The 20,598-nt window shown below is 38.7% G+C and overlaps 2 protein-coding genes across 6 annotated transcripts in view; both read right to left on the bottom strand.

Moving 5' to 3' along the window:
• tead3b (TEA domain family member 3 b) overlaps positions 1 to 12,342 on the bottom strand; it is a 30,335-nt gene extending 17,993 nt beyond the window's left edge. For 3 of the 5 annotated variants that reach the window (XM_035661483.1, XM_035661484.1, XM_035661486.1), the window contains exons 1-2: positions 12,165 to 12,342; positions 11,683 to 11,817 (exon numbers count right to left, since the gene is read on the bottom strand). The gene's annotated coding sequence lies outside the window, so the exon portion shown is untranslated. The remainder of the gene's footprint in view (positions 1 to 11,682; positions 11,818 to 12,164) is intronic. The other 2 variants (XM_035661482.1, XM_035661485.1) reach the window with 1 other exon arrangement.
• Positions 12,343 to 15,152: 2,810 nt separating this feature from the next.
• LOC118328590 (tubby-related protein 1-like) lies at positions 15,153 to 19,160 on the bottom strand. Its single transcript, XM_035662377.1, has 9 exons — positions 19,115 to 19,160; positions 18,702 to 18,878; positions 18,542 to 18,627; positions 18,277 to 18,441; positions 17,507 to 17,619; positions 17,283 to 17,391; positions 17,054 to 17,152; positions 16,242 to 16,413; positions 15,153 to 15,408 (listed from the first exon to the last, which is right to left on the bottom strand). Exons 1-9 carry the CDS (start codon positions 19,158 to 19,160, stop codon positions 15,275 to 15,277), a joined length of 1,101 nt encoding a protein of 366 aa, XP_035518270.1. The 3' UTR covers positions 15,153 to 15,274.
• Between the last annotated feature and the right edge of the window lie 1,438 nt (positions 19,161 to 20,598).

Genomic DNA, 20,598 nt, shown 5'->3' with positions numbered 1-20,598 from the left:
GTGTGTGTGTGTATAAAAAAAGAGAGTGAAAAAAACAAAACAATTTCCCCCTAGGGGATCAATAAAGTATATCTTCTTCTTCTTCTTCTTCTTTATCTGATGGGGAAAGAATAACCACCAAGTAACAAGTTTGCTGTTATCAGCCATAATTCAACATTTCTTCTAATAAAGATACTTCTCTTTATCCACGATAAGTATTAGCTTTTTGGAATATTAGAAAAGTGAGTCGACATAAGGTTATTTTTTTTGCAAGAGAAAATACCAGCACAGACAGCTTTTGGACTAGTGGCCAACATTCAAAACTTACTCTTTCATGACATCTATCATACTGTAAAATTACAAGCCATCATTTGCCCTGACATTCATGTGTGGAGGAAATCCTCCAGGTATGCTGGCATTGGATGGACAAGCAAGAGTTTCATGAATCTTGGGAAAGCGTTTCAGAATATATCCACTGCTGCTTTGAATACATCTTAACACACTGAACTGTGATCACCACAGTGAGTGTTTTGATTGTATGTTCACAAACAAATTTTAAATGGATGCCTAACGGATCGAAGAACACAGAGAAGCATCAATCCATCATGTCTACAACTTAAATAACATCTTCCATACTGTGTGAACTTAGTTCCCGCTCAGTTTGTTCAGTTTTTAATTAGAAATATGCATAAATGGAATTTACTGCAAAGAAGGCCAAGAGTTCATGTACAACATAATGAGATACTTTAGAATAAGGAATGTCATTCATCTATAGGACACTACTGTCGCTTTTTTTTTTTTTTACATTTTCTTTATTGCAGTCATTAAATTTGTATGAATAAACAATGTTAACCGTAATTATTACTATCATTTCCTATATTTTATTTCTCTGAAATGGCCAAATGAATTCAAGATATTCCATAAAACTAGGTTTAAAGACCTCACTAATCAGCACTGGCCTCAAAGAATTCTTGTGGTCTGGGAACTGTGTCCCAGTGTGGTTGGCTTATGGCTGACTGCAGGCAAAGATCTTAAGTATTTTTCAAGCTGCCTTTTCAGCATTGTATTGTTTCTGAAATGGAAGTATATGAGGTAACCATGATCCTCCCAGGATGCTTGTCTTTCTGCTTTAGCATTTCTGCAGATGCGGACAAAAATAAAATAATAATGGATAAATACAGAGAGGGCCAAAATGAGCGTACCTGAAAGCAGCATTAATAAAGTTACACTTGGAGTTTATATTATAGAATGTTAAAGAAGTATGGCCTTATTTGTTTTCAGTTGGGTTTTTTTTGCCATTATAAGCCATTTCTGACTTCTTTTATGAGGTTTCACACAGTTCGAGAGACAGAAAATATTAACAGTATGATTCATGTATCAGCCAAGACATTAAGTTTCAGTCTTTCAATGTGATTTTTGCTTCTAACTTCATTTGGAAAAGTAACAGTAACAATATGAAAATATCTATGCAAATTAGTGAAACTCTTGTTCTCAAAGCCACTGAAAATCTGTGTGATTCTTTATAGCATAATTACACAAGAGTTTTATTTCATCTGGATATATTCACAATGAGAAACAAAGTCTGACAAAGTCTTATTTAAAACATTAAATGAAAGATGGCAATTCATGATAGCCCTGAAATCTCCCTCAGCCTCCTCTGCTATGTTGTTCCCTCAGATTTGGAAAGATTCACACTTTAAAATGGTTGCAGTTTCATCAAATAAACCAAGATCCAGAGAAAGTGAAAAAGCAGAGTTGTGGGATTAGTGACGCTTCCTTTCCCTTCCCATCATCATTTAACGGGAATTACAAAAGATCAAAGGCGAGTAGTTGCACAGTTCCTTCAGTGATATTCCGCCACATGCAACATACTTTGAAATTCATGGATGTCACTCAACCTAAACGAGAGTTTGACAATTATCCACAAGTCGAGCTGCTAATTTTAGCAGAGGGGCTATTGGTTATGGCGGACCCCTTGCAACAGGGTCACGGTGTTAAAACTCAACACTGAAACGGAGCTCTCATCAGCAGCTCAAGTGATCCATCTCAGTACTCACAGATCACACGGTTGGATCACTCCCAATGGCCACTAACTACGACTAGAGTTAGGGCTAGTTTAATCACATCCTGTCCTGCCAATTTGTGAATAAATGCAACACACAGAAATGTGGATATGTGAGTAAATAAATCAATAAATAAAATTTGAGCTGGAACGACTAGATGTTTTGTCAGTAATAATGCCAAAACAAAATATTCTAGCTTTGAATATGTAAGAATATGTCTGTTTTTCTTTGTCTTGTATCATAGTGAACAAAATATCTTTGTGTTTTGGACTTTTAACTGCGCAAAAAGTAGTTAGTAAAGTAGGGCTGCAACAACCACTGTTTTCATTATTGATTGCATCGGCTGATTATTTTCTTGATAAAGAAAAATGTATAAAAATGTCAAAAAACTGTTTTTTTTTAAAAAAAGGAAAAAATCCTTTAAAATTCACCCAAGGATGATGTCCTAAAATGTTATATTTTATTCAACCAACAGTCGAAAAAAACAGCCAATATGTGTCTTTTTTTTTGCATGAATTATCAATTTGGTGACCAATTATTTTCTGTCAAATTAATCGACTAATCATTGAAGCTTAAGTTCAAATATGTCAATAATGATGGGCGTAAACATTTTTCAAACCACTAATTAAGAAAATAATTCAGGATTAACAAAGATAATCATATGTCATTGACATTAGCCATAATGATTTGACTTATTTTACAGTCTTGCTGTCAGCAGCCTGTGTGTTGGTACAAATTAAAAACAGAAACATATGTAGGCACAAAGAGCCATTAACATTAACACTAATGTAACCCTTAAATACACATTTCTTTCTCAGTCTCAAGTACAGCAGATGGTGTTTGTGTGGTCTAGTGTGAAAATGTCTTTCAGGCAGCCCAAAGTATTTCATTAATGATCCACAGGGTGCTTTGGGGCAACAGCTTCAGTACAGCCAGGGGCAATACCTCCACAAAGACTGGGTGGGGTGGGCAGCAGTGAGGGAGGGAGGGGCCCCGGGCCACTCTATTTTTATCTCCCCATTATAGCTGACAAAACAGCGCGCAAAGCCTCCGCTCCTCCACTTTGAACCTGTGAAGAGCAAACAAACGGCGTTTAGTGTAGCAGCGGCAGATCTGACGACCTCCCGATGGAGGTTCCTAGTGTTCAACGAAGAGTGGGCGTTCAAGTGAGGTGCTGGAAAAGAGAGGCTCTTCACCAGGAGATGGGGGCCTGATTCGACATGTCCTTATTAAGGAGGGCTGCGAAGTGCTCGAATGTTTCATACTACACTGACCTCACACTTGTGTCAACCCAACGCCCTCACCTACCCCCCCACCTTCACACCCCTCTCCTAAACACCCCCCCACGCTCAAAGAACGTTCTACCCAATAGAAGGACAGGAGAACGCAGGGGATCGTATGTAGTAGTGGGTGGTGGGTGGGTTGGTTGGTTGGTGGTTGTTGGAGAGCAGAGGGGGAAAGGGGGGGTGATGTGTGTAGTGTGTGAGAGAGAGTGTTTGTGTGTGTGGGGGGGGTGTTGTCCAATTTAGGCGTCCACTTTGGGGTCTGGAAAACAGTGGGATTGTTCCAGCTGGAATGCAACATCAGCAGTGAACACGCTCCCGCTTTGTGACGCTCAGAGCTCAGACTAGAGGCAGGGCATTGTCAGTGGAGCCATTTCTCAATACATCCTCTATTGGAGTCACAGGATTTAAAATCAGGACAATAGTCATGACTTCATGATGAAAGTGAGTGGTAAATAAAGTTACAAGGACAGTTTTATGGACTCAAATGCAACAGCTAGCTTGACAATGGAAGAGAGTTCCAATAAAAGGGCTCAAGATGAAGACCTTTGGGATTCGACTCTCCAACGTGATTTACTGCCAGCAAGTCATTTTAGAAGAAAAGCTGTCGTAATTAACATATTGATTATATTAAAACAGCTGTTACAAACACACTGTAATGTCCCTTTGAGCCAAGTTTGGGTGAGAAACTCCACAACATAGTGACTCACGCAACAAAATAAACTGCAGATACATAGAGCTGCACACACAATAACACGTAAACTAACACATAAGATACAATACAAAAAGACAGTTACAGCTTTAAATACAGTATAATACAGAAAATAAATCTGAAACTACTGAAATTTTGATGTCCATTTTCAAAAAATGCCAAATGATACGCATTCTCGCTTCTCTGTCGTGAGGATTTTCTGTTTCTTCTTGAGGTTTTGGGCTGGTGGTCGAATATAAAAAAGAAAATTTGATTACACAAATTGGCCTTTAGGAAATTGGATGGAAACTTTTTACTATTTCCTGATGTTGTATAGACCCAAACTAGTAATCGGCTAATTGAGAAAATAATCTCCAGATTAATGGATAAACCTTTGTCCCAAGCACAAACCTGTGCCCCTTCAGGCAGTTGGGACAGATGAGAGAGCTTAATGAAGGATCTTGATTGAATGACACGCTGCTCTCATATTTAATGCAAAAATCAGGGACACATCTCCCCTCACACTCTCTGGGAGTCAGGCCATGGGACTCTGAGACCAACACGCTACAGAATAGCAACATGCAGCAGGAATAACGCTGCAAAGCTATGCGCCTCTCACGTTCATTCAAACGGCGCCATTCATGCACCAGAATTCCTCTTCCCATTTTCCCAGCCCTGAGCGTAGTGCTCACATTGCAGTCTGTTTTCAGCAATCGGCTTATCTTTGCTCCGACTCCATCTATGAACTAGCTACAGTTTATTGGCACTGCACTGAGTTTCCCTTTTTCTTCCTAGACAGGATGGTTTGCGGTGAAAAGTCCCAAAACATTCCAGTAATGCTACTGAGTCACTTCAGGCTGCTGGGTCACATGGAGGAAAGTTGCCTGTATAGCCTGAATCAGAAACGGGATTCCATCACAGGCATTTGTTTAAGTGTGCCACACAGTGTAGGAAATCCCTTACAAACACCTACAGGCAGGAAAACAAACAGCCTGTGTTTCAGTAATAACAAGTGGACGGTGTGACATTCAGGAGATGACACAATAACACTTATTCACTCAGACAAAGCAGAGCTAATTTTTTTTTTTCATTGCCACTTTTTATTCCTTACTTTTATCTTCCACTGAACATGAGATCATCTTGTTACTCTCAGATGGACCAACCAGATGGGTTTTTACTTACGCAGTGGAATTCAAAGACAAGACCTTGAGTCAAAACTTCTCTGTCATGTCTCCGATTTTTATGGCCTGATGGCAACATCTCTTCTCCAGTCCACTGGTGAGAAAGGAACATTCGTCCAAACCTACCCGACATTTAAGACCAAACAGGACGGATCATAGAAATATATTCGGAGACTAAACATCCCACCATGAGAGCCATGCGAACCCATTGAGCTACGACAGTAGTATTAGTAAAAAAAAACACAGTTAGGCAGAGTATGTGTACAGTAAGTGATTTGTAAGTTCAAAGTTTTTGCTTCTGCTGTTAATTTCACAGTCACATTACTCATTTCATTTTGAAGCTTAAGTGTTTCCTAACTTCAACTGTGGTTTCTCAAAGCAACTGAATTTCAACAGAAACTGGCTCCTCCTCGTAAGCGAAACAACAGTCAGAGAAACTTTTGTTTTAATGATGTCAAGACAGCCTGAGCTAGATGCATAAAAACATGATCTTTCTGATGTTACTCGTTAAAAATGTTGTAAATACCAAAAGGCAACAGAACAAACAAATATGTGCATTTGCTCGGGCTAGTTCAGGCAGATAATTTGCTGCAGAAAACCTCTGATGCTTTTTGTGTTTTGAGAGAGCAGAAGCATCAAATGACAGCAACCAAAGAGGCCAACACCTTTTATGCACCTTGTCCGTTGGACTGAAGATGCATAGTCACATTTGGCGCTTGATGTTACAAAGACAACTGATAAGATGTACATTTTCTCAGGTGCTTTCGAGAACAGTGGACCCTCTGTGCATTTCTCTTCATTCTACTGTACATCTCTAATCAAAACAAAGCAACCTAATGAGTGCTGATGGTGTTTTAACCCTTTTTAATGCACCACAATCATCAGAATCTAACATTGTTATTCCATTTGTATGTGTGTATAACATATTTGTTTTGCTGCCAGTCTCAGTACAATACAATACAAGAAAACAGAAAAGGACTAAACCAAAACAAAAATGCTACGGGTTGTAAAACCAAAACAATGAGCTGAAAGATGCTAAGATGTTCTGTAAAGCTGAAACAAACTGGAGACTTGGGAGATAATTCTCCCATGGCTCATCACTATAATGAATCAAAATATATTATATACAAATGCTCATTAGCTTTAAAACAAAAATGAAAGTAAAAAACATTTCTGTTACTGGTTTTGACTTACACAAATATTTAAAAATTATTTCTTGTTATCTTTATTTTTGGTCATATCACACACAAACATTACGTGACAGGCAGCCTCCCCCCTCCTGTCCGTAGGTCTGTACACCCTCATTACCATGACTCAATTCTACTGAGTCATGTCCCAAAGCAGATTGTTAACAGATTTCCTTCAAATCTGTCTCTTCCACTGTAGAGCCATCAAGCCTGTTGTGTTTACATGACTCTCCATCATTGCCCACTGGCCTAATGTAGTGTATATACCTCCATCTGTTTGTTAACCAGTAAACTACAGGATTTGTTCACGTCTTTAAAAATGCAGCCTTTGTTAAGTTGCTAAGAGAGTTGGGACACTTGTTGGCAAAGACCAGACCCCTGCTGGCAGCTGAAAGCCCCCCTGCTTAGCTGAGAGTTAAACACACCTCCACCGAACTTAACATTTATACACAGTAACAAATCCACGGTCTAAATCTCCTCCACATGAAGACCACACGTCTTGTTAAGGTTGAGGGGCATTCACAGATGTACAGTGAGACCCCCCCTCACACACACACACACACCAACAGCCACACAAACACACACTTGACAGGAAAAACAACAGGACTTGGTGGCAGAAGGAGCAGCTGCTCACTGAGGTCAGATTACAGATAAAGAAAACATTTTAGGTTCCAGGCCAGGAAAGCTGCTCTCTGACAAGAGCTGGAAATGCTGCCTTATTTCTCCTGACACACAGAAACGCACACTGATGCATTTACAGAAAATGCACGTTCAACCGTATTACTGCCGCTCAACTCAGAGGATAAACTGAAGGCGATGAGCTGGCCAGAGTGTCTGCCTGTCTGCTCAAAGTTTGCCGCCGACACCAATGCCTTCCCTCAGACTCATGAAAGCACGAGCCCCATCTCCAAAAAATCAGAGTCACCACCCTCCCCTCTCTCTCCTGTGTCTGTGTTTGGCCCTAATAAATTCTCTCCAGCTCCTCCAATAACTTCCTCCTACTTCCTATCTGGCACGGCGCTCAGGAAACAATCAGAGCTGAGAGTGAGAGGAGGGCTGGACAGCCAACTGCTCACACGGCAAGAGGCAGAAAGAGAGGCAGAGGGAAAAGTTGAGACAAACACACACACACACACACACCACATGCACCCCTTGTCAAGTCAAACATTTGCAGTTTGATACCAGCTGCATGCCCAAGAAAAACAATAAGAGAATACTGTCTCGCATGCAAGACTGGAAATGTGTGAAAATGATCTGAGCTGGAAGAGTCGGACATGCATTTTTCAAACATTTACACCATAAAACTCACCACACTCAACTGATTCTTATTTGTTGTTTTCTTGTAAACAAATCACGCAGCATGGAAACAGGCTAACTCACTCTGAGGTAAGAGTCACTGAGAGACGGATAAATGAGTATGACACATCAAGCCAGAACATGAACATAAGGTCGTATTCATTCATTCATTGTTCTATTTTAACACTGGATGCTGCTGCCTATGTGGTCTACCTTGAATTGTAACACTTTCAGAGAATTAAGCCTGAATCCAGCTGAAGAGGGAAAGACTGACACAAAACAGGGCAAGCGCCAGAGAGCTTTTTTTTTACAGCCTGAATCAGCATTTTAATCGGAAATTTTCCAGGGAACGCAGCGGAGAAGCCATTCTAGCCTGAATTGGTCATTTTGTGGTGAGGGGAGCGGTTTAAAGCCATAATCTGTGAAACCTTTAAGACATGCATAACTTTGCAGCAGAATGCACCAGCCAATAACTCATCTAACCATATAAATTGTGGAACAAGGCATTAAAAGCAGCCATGGCTTTGATCAGGGCTGTATAGAGGGGATTTTCACAAGGAAAAACTATGATTAGACAAAAGACAAAACTGAACCAGGGACAAAACTTGTAGCTCAATTAATGTGTGTACATATACTCATAAAGGCCCGATCGCCCTCAAAATCACCCGAACACCTGTATTGTTTTATACCAGGAGCAACCAAAGCGAGTAAGTCTGTGCTGCAGAAGGAGATCATCCCCCAACCTAAAACACTCAGAGCGCAGGGATTAAAGGGGTTTCACATGAGTGCCCTTGGGTCACTGGAGCTCCAGTGCGACACACAGGCCTCACACACACACGTCGCTGAAACACCAGACAAGCCCAGTGTGAGAGTGAGCCTCCTGTTATCTAGAATGGAGGCTGGAGGAGTCACAGATACTGGCACACATAACCCAACAGACATTTTTTTTTTTTATGACCTCTTCCTCTTCAGAGTACATTTATGTGGAACGTCACTCCTAACAGTTGGTTGCCGGAGAAAGAACAACTGAAACGTTTAGCAACTTGGGGACAGCTGACACAAAGACTATACTGTTCTAGGCCACTCCCTGGCTCCTCCCCTGAGTGGTCCGAATAGGAGGCCAGGAAGCTTATCTGTTAAAACCTCATGGTTTGGAGGATATGTAAACATGTGCAGTGCATTAACGTGAATACAATGTTGATAAATTGTGTTACTGGGGACTTTGAGAGTAAAGTAACTGGTATATTTTTAACAATAACATTTGATTACTTTGGTTGGTGTTAGAGCATGTGACGCTTGAAATTTTGCATTTATTTCTTTTGTTGTATCACTGTGATAAATAGCTCAAAACACAACACGCTCTTCATCAGCACAAGTCTTTAACCCAACCGCTGCTAGTTGGACAGCACATTGTATTCCAGATTGTCATTAATGCCCTTCTGCTGAGAGCTGCAGGCTTTTCTCTGAGGCCCTCTGTGTGCTTACCACGCAGACATAAGTGGTATTTGTTCAGATCTGGGTTGACAGAGGGGCAAGTGTCCACCATTTGGACGAGCAATTCTGGGGATGGTGCTAAAAAGCAAACCAACGTCTGCACAAATGGGCAAAAGCTCATTAGCCCTTCTCCTGTGGGTTTAACACAAACGGGTGAAGCTGCCGCTGACAAACGGTCAACAGACCTGCACCCAAGAATACACTCGGCAGAGCGAAGAAAGGATGCACTTCAGCTCTGGAATCAGCCACAAATGATTTGAAATGCCTACAGTGTCTCCACAGTTTCTGATTAAACGTATGTTTTAAAAATCAAAACCATCAGAGGGACTACAGACTGTTTTAACCCTCATGAAGTGAACACATGCTCATTAACTCTTCCCTCTGATAAACGGCCCCAAGGAACACAGCTGGGGAGTAAAAAGAGAGAAAACAGCCACTTTAAGAGAATATTACCCCAAGCAATCTAATTGACCTCCACGACATGGGTGAAGTTGTAAAACTTTCCCCTCACATTTAACTCTCACACAAGCACACAGTGTAGCGTACATGCTAAATCCACAACGGCTGAGAAACATAAAGTATGTTCAAGGAAAAAAAAGACCACATTGTACATTGGGAGGCCTGATGCATTCATGCTGCATAAAAACAATGAAGGGGGAATCTGTCGGAGCAGCAGAATGCTTAATCCTTTCCAGATTTACCCATCAGCATCTAAATCTATTATTAGGCATCTTGGCGTGTCTCATTTACCAAGGACACATTGTTTGGTTGTACTGGTTGGTCGTTTCATTTTCAGAACATCATTTCCACATGTTAATAGAAAGTAGTTCTTAGGAAGAGTTCAAACTGTCGATTTAGCTGAACCATGACCTGACACAACCAACAGGAAGAGAAAACTTGACATACATTATTTGATTATCTTCTGTATCAGTGTTGCATCAAAAGATTGTTGTGTCGAGCAGACACTGCATTGCATGACTTCAAAGACCCCCCCCCCAACCAAAAGCCTGTCGTATTTAAATTCACACCCATAGATTAAAGACTGAGCAGTAAAAACGGTTGCCCTGTTTCAGAGCTTGTTTCCCCCGCAAACTTGGAGAAAATATAAAAAAATATAGATATTGTAAAAAATATTAAATTTTATAACTTAAACAAATACTTGACATACAGAAACTTGACTTGAAATAGTATGAGACAGACAACAGACAAAAAGAACTGTTAACAGGTTATTCTGCTTACTGTGACCAACCTGACAGACTGCATTCTGTTGTTTAGTCAAACCTGTTGACTGGCAGTGATTTAACTCTGCAGCTCATATGACTGTACAAATTTAGCATGAAGGAGGTGCTAACATGTCCTTTTTACATTTTGTAATCAGCTAAAACAAAAAAAAGAGTTTACCCGAGCCAGAAATAACAACACAGACTGAGAGCAGGTGTAGCCTGAGGTGGCCTGCATATAATTATACAATTAGCTCCCATACTATCCATGCATCTCAAATCCTCACCTGTGAATTATGTACTTAGTGGGACTTTGCAGAGTATCATCACATGCCTGTTTGTTGGCACAGAAGAAAGAAGTAAATAGGAAAGAACGTAAAGAAAGATGGTTTCTATTTATTTTAAAAATTAGATTAGATAGATAGATAGATAGATAGATAGATAGATAGATATTCATAATTTTGTTTAAAATTCTAAATATAAATGATAATATGGCGTAATTATGAGCAAAAGAAAAGTTATTATAAATGTAAAAATCAAGATACTATTTATCCATGCCACTGGGATTATGTTTTGTGCCTAATTCTAGGTGCGCACTCAACACAAACCCCAGTTCTTTCTACACAGATTGTATCTGCAATCTAAAGTAGTCACTTCTTTCTTATGGGTTCAGAATTTCTTCTAAATGGACAAAAGTTTTTTAAAAAAAGAAATAAAATCACGCAGCCTTTTTTTGTGATAATAAATAATGCAGAAGGTTTGCTATTAATAAATAAAACCTAAAAGGCATAATAGCAATAATGTAACAGAAGTGTAGTTACATCTGTTTATATATATATATAGTTGTTTATCTCCATGTACATGTTGTGTGTTCATAAATAAAGTCTTTTTTTATTAAAAAGTGAAGATCAGATTTGTGAAAAAAGTATTGATTGCTAATCTAAAACTGTGTGCAAACAATGGTAAAATTAGAATATTCTTAACTAATAAGTGTCTTAATAAACATGTCTCTCTTTAAAAGAGATCAAAATGTAGTGAAAATTGGAAATGTATGTTCTACTTACTAGACTGAAATTCTATCATTGCAAGAGAAAAACTTAAGAAAAAGTACATGTAGCCCACTCTTGACACAGAGATTATTTCACGAGAATTGTATTTCTTTCCTTAAACAAACAAACTGTTTTGTATTTTTCCTGTTTTGTCTAACAAATTCACGCCTAGTGTTGGACGGGCAAGAGTGCGTGGCTTCATTTGACTATGCTGACAAATCAAGAACTTCTTCTCTTACCTTTGGGATGCAGAGGTCCAAACCAGACTGAAGTTGTGTATTCCTCCAAATCGTTTTTTGTTTGTCTCTCTCTCTACGCCTGTACGTATAACTGTTGGATTCCTCTTGAGGAACGAGGCTGGATCCAGGTAGGAACTGTGCGAGACAGAAAACAAACATATTGGCCCACTTCTCTGCTGTCAAGAGAAAGGCTTTTGGGTTTTTTTTTCTTTTCTTTTTTGTAATAGTGTGTGTCAATGAGCGGGCTACCGGTGGAAATATGATTGTACAGAGCCTGTCAAAGATATCCCTGCACACTGGAAAGTCAAACACAATAGACTATCAATCTGCAAATGTTTTCTTCCCTCCCAACGCGAGGAGCTCCACGGAAAAATGTAAAAAATGACAATGATCTGAAAACTTCACCGAGACAAGCGGCATGAAAAAACTCCCCAGAAAAAGGAGCTCTAAACAGAAAGAAGGAACATTACTGCAGAACTTACCTTTTTTTTATTATTATTCTGGCAGTCACCTTCTTCTTCTCAATGAGAGCAGCTGTTCAGTTTACTTAGTTTGTTATAATTTGGCGCCTTGTTGTTTTCCGTAATATTTCTCAGAGGTTTGACAGTATAAGTGGAATGTTAAGTATGACTTTGGTATGAAATCAACGCACTACACTGGAAAACGAAGGGGGAGGGAAAAAAAGGACTTTCAAGGAGGAGCCATTGGTGCGCGTCAATCAACAAGCTTGGGGGGCAGTGACTTCACTCCAGGCTCCGCCCACCAAATCCTGCACACTGAGCTTCAGCTTCCTGTCCTGAAAAAACAGTCTCACACATGCACCAATATATCCCCATTAGATTTAGAAATGTAAAAAAAAAAAAAGTATATATATTTTTATTTATATTTTTATATTTTTTTTTACACTGTGCAGCCAAACGTTTGTTCATACTTCCCCAAATATGTCAGGCTGAATTTGGGAAGACTGTGTAAGAAATGCAATGGTGGGAGAACTGAAATAAAGTATTAATAACACAGTGTTCTACTATCAATGATGTCCACAAGGCCAGGGCTAAAGTTGCCTCACATTGTGCAATATGTTTTCATTTTATCACATGGACCACTCTTTGCTGGCTAGCTGGTTTACATAAGCAGCAGGCTACATGCAAGATTCTGTAGCCTGTAGCGTCATATAAGGCAATATTGTATGATGCATGATGCACATGTAACAAGCTGGGCATTGTTCTGAAGCATAAGTGGAGATTTTTATTCACAAGGCATCCCATTCATTTTCAGGTTATAGCAACAGCCCCTCAAAATGTCTGCACGTCCCTGATTACCATTACAAGTACACTTAAGTAAAGGTTCAGAGGTATTATCAACAAAGTTTATTATGCAGAACTTATATATGATTATACATATATAATGTGTATATAATATAAAACAAAATAAATAACATAAATGTAAAATATATATGATACTAGGTTATTTGTATTGATGCATATACTGCAGCCAGTCAACATGAAGTTAATTTTAGTTACTTTACATTTTACTGGTTAGTTTAATCCGTAACACATTTCATATGTTTTGTATGAGTTTACTTTAGGACATATATATAAATATTACATATACTGTAATTTAGTTGTATTGGGTATATTTGTGTAGCCTCGCTGCTGTAATTATACACTTGTGTAGTAAGTTTGTGTTTTGAAATAGTAAATCAAAACTTCAGTTGGATGAATACTAAGTTAGTTATTAAACAAAAAAAAAATCTGCCAATCAGACATGATCAGACTTTGAATAACTGAAACAAAAAATAAAATAAAAAAACATGTGCCCACTACTATTGCTTTTTTCCTTCTGTTAGTGCTAATTTATTGGAGAAAAATCTTTTAACTATTGAGAATGGGCATATCACTATAAACAATGTGAACCTTGAACAAATTTCCTTCCAGCAACAGCTCCTTCTGTTGGTCAACAACATGGTTGCAACATGTTAACAGTATTTATTTATCCAACACTGAGACACAAAAGCAGAGAATATGCAGATGGTGTAAAAACAACTCACTTATAAATACACTAATTCTATTAGCATTTAAGAATGACAACACTAGTCTTTGCTGGTTGTTTACCTGGAAGTCACGTAACAGAAAAAGACAATAGGAGAGTGGGCGAGGAAGAACTCACCTTACTGCATCTGTCCAGAAGAGCTGCCAGCTTCAGGCTTCATTTAATCTGCGAGTTTGGACAACTGCCTGAGCAGGTTCAGGCAGAATACACACCTCACACTTACTCTCGAGGCCCTCGGCTCAAACAGGTTTTTCATCCTGAGCAAGGCTCCCTTTAACATGTTAGGCAACTACTGGAAAACAGTGTGGGTGTCTCTTAAAACTTGCAACTAGAAAAAATCTTTCTGATTATCTGTCAGCTGCCAGCTCATACAGTATAGGGCTTCAAAGAGGGACTTACTCTTTGTAAAGTAGTTTGTCATTTCAAGAGTAGGATAGTGACAGTAGAGACACAGACAGGACATGCAAGGAGAGAGGGGGGCAGAGTGAAATGCATGTTGGTGTTATATATTCACCACATGGCTACTGGACACCCAAAAACCATGAATTATTGGAATATTGAAGTGTTTTGCGCCACAACCACTAAACAGTTACTAAATGAGGTGTATTTATACAAAACATGTTGACTTAAAGGAAGTTAATTCACATGCTTTATTAAATAACATTATTACAACAGGCCTAGAAATGCAACAAAGGCAGTGTTCGGAAAAATAAATTAATTTTACAAAATGTTAAAACCGAAAAACACGCAATAGAAAAACCTACAGGAGCTCAAATCCGACTCAGTCATCTGAGATGGACAGAGAGATCTTCAGAGAAATAAAACTTCAGAATATTTTGTCAAAACATCACATGTTAACTAGATAGCAAGAACTAAAGCCTCTCCTATTCCAAAATGTTACACTTGTTACTCTAACAATGCCTGATAACTTTATGCTTCAAAATAACTAAAATATGGACTGTTATGTAATACAGACTTAATACCTGTTGTCTGTCAAATAAAAGCAGTTTTCTTTTTTTAAGCTATCAGTTATTCTGTGAGTGTGTTTTTGAGATTGTTGATATCTGAGTGTACTTCTCGTTATGGCCTTCTGGTATTTGAAATACAGACCACTACACAGCAATACAATACAATGCAGCACAACAAACCCAAAACACAGTTTAACATCTTTTAATGGTGCTGGAAATATTGAAACACCTTAATCATCCAGGTGTACCATCATTCCCTCTGTTAAAGTGCGTCTGTCTGGGATCCACACATATTCCTCTGAATTACAGACACAAATACCAGGAATCTTATGTGCCATGCCAGATCTGATGATAATATGAAACCAACTTTGTTTCTTACTCCTGGAGTGAATCACATGGCCATAAAGGCAACAGCGCAACAGCAGGTATTGTTACATTCAAGGAACCGTCATTTGTTATCGCCATCCATCACAGGAAGTGTCGAGGGCGAGTCCAAAGAAAAGAGTTGTTCTGTTGTGAGCGTGGGCGTGCCGCATACTGGTTTCAGTGTGAGAAGACAACTGGGGATCTCTCTGTTATTCACAGGCAATTTTGCCATCAAAGCTGGAGAGTGCGATGGCAAAGGCCTGCACGGCACACATCGGGTAGTTGAAGTCCAGTGTGAAAATGTCATCAGCTATTCGGCCAAACTGCATCACAATGTAGTCCACTGAAAAAGGGAATGAATTGTTAAATTATGTAGGTTGGTAGATACATATATACATAATAAATATTCATTTATTTTAACCTGCTACAAGAAGTTTTTTAACTGGTTATAAAACAGTCTCAATTGAATATTGATACACAACATTGTTTATTATTTGGTTGATCACCAGAGTCAGTAGGATTTGTACTCTGGGGAAAACGTATGTCTGTACAAAAGTTCATGCAATCCTTTCAATAGTTTTTGAGATTTTCAGTCTGGACCAAAGTGTTGGACTGAACATTGCCATCCCTAGAGCCATGCTGCTAGTGTGGCTAAAAATTACAATATTATTTACCAGCACATAGAACATTTTGTTACTATCTCTTGTGCTGTACTATCAAGGCTAGAACTAATAATCCTAACCTAACAACAACTTCTTTTTCAAGCAGCTTTTAGTCACTTACATGTACAGTAATTGGGTCGTAATTTCTTCTGATTAGACTAAAGTAGGTAATATTGAACATTTTCATGTAGGGTTTTGATGTAACAGAAATCATTTTTGATATTTAGTTTTATTTTTTAGTCTAAAACTGTAGCATTACACAAACAATGATACAAATTTGGATGCTTTATTAATGAGTGCCTTGAGAAACAGGGTTTTTAAATGTAAACCCGTGTCAGAGAAAATTAAACAGATAGTTCATCCAACTAAATGATCTTTGTTGTTTTACAAGGTTTTATTTCTTTGTGAATTTTGCAGTAAACTGTTTTGTATTTATTCGTCTGGTAACTTAACATCAGCTGTAGTTGAGATCAAACGGAAGAGCTTGTCTTCATATATAGATGTAAGTACTCACAGTCTTTACTATGGACTATCTGGAAGTTTTTAATGGAGGCCTGGGTGACCCTGCCGTTGAAGTTGAGCACATGAGAGGAAGTTTCTTCGTTCCACACAGGCGTCTTGTTATGAAGCTCGATTATATTGTCCATCCTCCTACTCTGGTGCCTTATCAACAAGCCGTCACAGTCCTGTGAAGAATTGGCAAAACATATGTCAGGAAAACACCATGAAAGAGTAATAAGACTTTACAAGATGGCCTTGTATTGCTCTCATAATAAACAGACAACATACCATAAATCAAGCTGTGATCAGTATGCATATCATTTGTTGACATTGTGCATAGCAATGGATTCTGGGATGCCTGATTTTGCTAATGAGTCATCTGAGGGTTGCACACACATGAATCAACAGGTCAAATTATCTACAGCTGGAGGTGGCTACTTGATAATCCAATGTATACACTTTAGCTAAAAGCTAAAAATAAACAAGCATGACAGATAAATGCAAACATGTTTTGGTTTTTTTTTGGATGAACTGACATTCAATAAAACAGGACATACTACAGTATGAGTAGCTATGCACACTGGGCATGTGAAGATTTCTTTTTTTAAATCCTATTTTTTTTTCTTTTTCATTATACTTTTTTCTTTTTGTCTTAGGTAACTATATAACATGACCAAGGTTGGACTTTTGGAGTTGTTTTTTGTGTGGTTGCATTTATAAGGGCACAAAACCCCTTACTATGTATTAATTTATGTTTTATGTATTCTGTACTTATGTTCTACTCAAAGCTAGAAAATAACATTAAAAAAAAACCATTTATCTCACATTTCTTGGGCGGAGAGGTACTCGCTCGTTGTCCTTGCTCATTCCTGGAATGAGAACCGTCATCCTTCTGGGCCCTTTCATCCCTAAGACATTTGTTTCCTAGTGCCAAAAACAAGTAAAATCAGGATTTCCAAATTTGACCACTTTTGTTTTTAAATCCAACGTGCCCGGAAACTGTATTTATAAAAAGCAATGTAGATCATTTATGATGAGCTGACTAATAACTTACATAGATGATGCCTGCTAACTCCTGTCGTGCATTAGACATGTCTGGAAGAGCTCTGTCTGGATGCAGAGCATTATCAAATACGGTGAACTTAGTCCCCATTAAATTGGACCTAGACAACATATTACAGAATAAAAACTCACAGTAAACGAAAACTTGGCAAATGCAACACATTTTGTTTCCTGCTTTTGAATAAATGAATACATTATTTTTGAAGTGCAATGTACCTCAGTTTTCCAACAAAGTTCTCTCCCCCTCTTGATAAATCTGTGGCATCAATGGAGATGAGGTAATTTGAAGTAGCGCTTTTCTTTCGTTTCCTCCCAGCCAACAAGAATGTCTGCACAGCAAAAAAAAGACAAGTAGTCCTGTTAGATTTAAAGAGAGGACGTTAAAGTGCACAAATCTCTAAAAATGTCAATTATAGTACTAATTAGACTAATTTAATTAATGGAACTACTGATGGCTCTGTTTTACTTCCCTACTAATGGTGTGTTTGTTTTTGTTTGAGTCTGAACCTGGACACTCGATACATGAGGACATAAATGGAGCAAGGCCTGCGAGCTAGTTTAGGCAGTCAACTCGAGCTGCACTGCTATACACACATGACATGCCTCACTCTCCTTAATTACAAACCAAGCACACACTTCCAATATTACAAAATTTCCCAGCTCTCCCTCTGCCCTGTCAATGCAGCTGCTGCCCTGCATCCGTATGACTGCCCTGTCGTTCTGTAAGCCCCACCACCACCCCAGCATCCACCTGTAGGCTCTGGCTAAGGGGTTTAAGGTATTCGCTCATCACTCCCCAATATCTCTATGTAAACATACTTGCCGGGAGCGATGAGGTCGGAGCCTAGACTCCAAAATCGAACTGTTATATTGCTGTAATCAACATTTCAAACGTGAGTTGTCTGACTGAACTGTTGCTCTGTTTTAAAAACATATGGATAAAAGTATCTACTAAATCCCCAAACTGCAATAAAGATAGACCTGACCTTTTTTTCGTTGTCAAGATGAAGGTAATATAGAGGGTAGAGGCTCTTATCCACCCCCCTCTGGTCTCGAGTCACTCTGCATTTGACAGTCACGCCCTGCGGAGCCGGCTGCATCACAAACTTCTCCAAGTCGTCAAACTCAATTTCAGGTGAAGGAGATCTCTCCTGGTAAAGAAGGATGAAAAAGTTCATTTTGATTGAAACCATGAATGTTTAACTTCTCACACATTAAATGACTGAAATGTCTGTGTGGGATTTGAGATACCTTTTTCTTTTTCCCTTTGCCCTTTTTCTTCTTTGATTTTTCTTCCTTTTCTGACTCATCTGAATCATCACTGTCTTCTGCCTTTCCTAAAATAGAAAACAAAAATTGTTAAGATACTTGTCAGTGGCTCAAAAGGAAGACAAGATAGTGGTAAACCTGCCTTTCTTCTTTGTCTTCTTGTCTTTGCCCTTGTCTTTGTCTTTGCCCTTGTCTTTGTCCTTGTCCTTGTCCTTGTCCTTGTCTATTTGGAACATGGATGCTGAGCCGGCCGTGGATTTCTTTTTTGATTTGGTTGACTTCGTCTCCTCTTCACTCTCATCACTGTCTGATTTGGCAGCTGCTCAGGGAAAGAGGTGTAAAGATTTTCGATTGAATTTCCTATGTGTAAGAACTCTCACTAAGCAATAACACCACAGTTGTTATGGTCTAAAATAAGGTCAACATTAGCATCAAGACACATACTGTACTGTAAAGTCAGTTAAGATGTGAAGTCTAATTTGCAATAAAGGAGGTTCAATGGCTTATGGGCCAACCACAAGGTTTTAAGGTGTGACAAAATCAAACTGTAATCACCTTTCTTCTTGCCCTTCGATTCTTTTTCTCCGTTTATCTGGAACATTGAAGCTGGTTCTTTCTTCTTGTCCTTATCTTTTGATTTGGACTTTTTTTCTTTTCCATCAGAGTCTTTGTCCTCTAAAAAATGAGAAACAAGTAAAAATGTAAAAAAATGTTGTCTGTCCTTGAATGTGATACCAAACTGGAAAATAGTGTGAACTCACACTGAGGAATTCAATCATTTTCAAAGCCAAATAACATACATTTCATTCCTTTATGTATTAGTTGACTTGGACAGAAGTAGTGAGAAGTAGTCGTAGAAAAGTAGTGTATTAATCAGCAAGTAAGGATTTAAAACAGGGACAGATTTGTAAGAGCAGAACAAATTTTGAGCATGCAATCCTGATTTTGTGTCTTCAGTTTGGAATTGCTCTCACTGTTTCTTACAGCCATTTTTGTCAAGTTCTATACATGAGTGGGATTCATGTTTCACCAAGACCCGCCCATATCTGGCTGCTAGCTTCATGTTTGTGTCATGTCTTTTACGGTTAAGTTTTTAAGTTAAAAGCAGAAGAAGCACACTGACATTACTTGCAGATATTTGCTCACATCTCAGTCGGAGTTGACATGCAAGAGATACAAACCTCCAAAACCGAAAGTAGATACCTTGGAAAATATTTAGGCAAAAGATGCCAAATTTCTCAAATCTAGCGGCACAAGACTTGTAACCTCAAAACCTCGATTACATTTTCGATACTGTCAACACCCACAAAGACGAATCAGTCACAGCACGCTGTCATATCTCGACTTGCTGACTGATTACTGCTAAAAGGTGTCCGTGTTTTGGCATTATTGAACTTCAGGAATTGAAAGCATGTGGTTAAAAACCTGCTTAGGTAAGCACTTTAGAATTCTCAAAATATAACAAGTCACTTATAAGGATGGCTTTGACAGGTTAGTCTAAATGTTAATTAGTGTGACTAAAGATTTATTTTAAGAGTTGTGTGTCTGACCACCTGATGAATGTATGCCCATGCTGACTTTTATTTTAGCCCTGTTTTACATCTAACATAAAAAATCTGTCTCATAAGCTGCTAAATGATCCATTTTGTTCACCAACTAGTTGCTAAATTTGTCTGCCTGCTGTTTGGTCCTGGGCAAAAAAAAAAACAGCTGCCTGATGCAGCCCAAAATGATATTACCAGACCCTTGAGAGTGAACCAAAAGTCTGTTGTGGGCCATAAAACAAAAACACGAGTTGTAAGATGTTTAAAGAACTCTGTAGCGTGGAGGGAAACTCTCACCCATCACTATGACCCTTTCCCACACAAGTAGTCACACTGAAATAAAATAAAATGATGACTTCACAAACATTGATATTGTAAACTGTACTGAAGAGAAGACTAGGAAAAGAGTAGGAAAAAATCCTGCCATAGCTATCATAAAGTAGGACACTGATATAATCAAATCCATTTCCATGGACACCATAAACACAGCACCTG

Source organism: Morone saxatilis, unplaced genomic scaffold, assembly GCF_004916995.1.
Source record: "Morone saxatilis isolate NCDOM2014 unplaced genomic scaffold, NCSU_SB_2.0 Contig18, whole genome shotgun sequence".
In the NCBI taxonomy this organism is placed as follows: domain Eukaryota; kingdom Metazoa; phylum Chordata; class Actinopteri; family Moronidae; genus Morone; species Morone saxatilis.
Note: the sequence above shows the minus strand (reverse complement) of the source record. Positions and strands in the feature narration are given on the sequence as shown.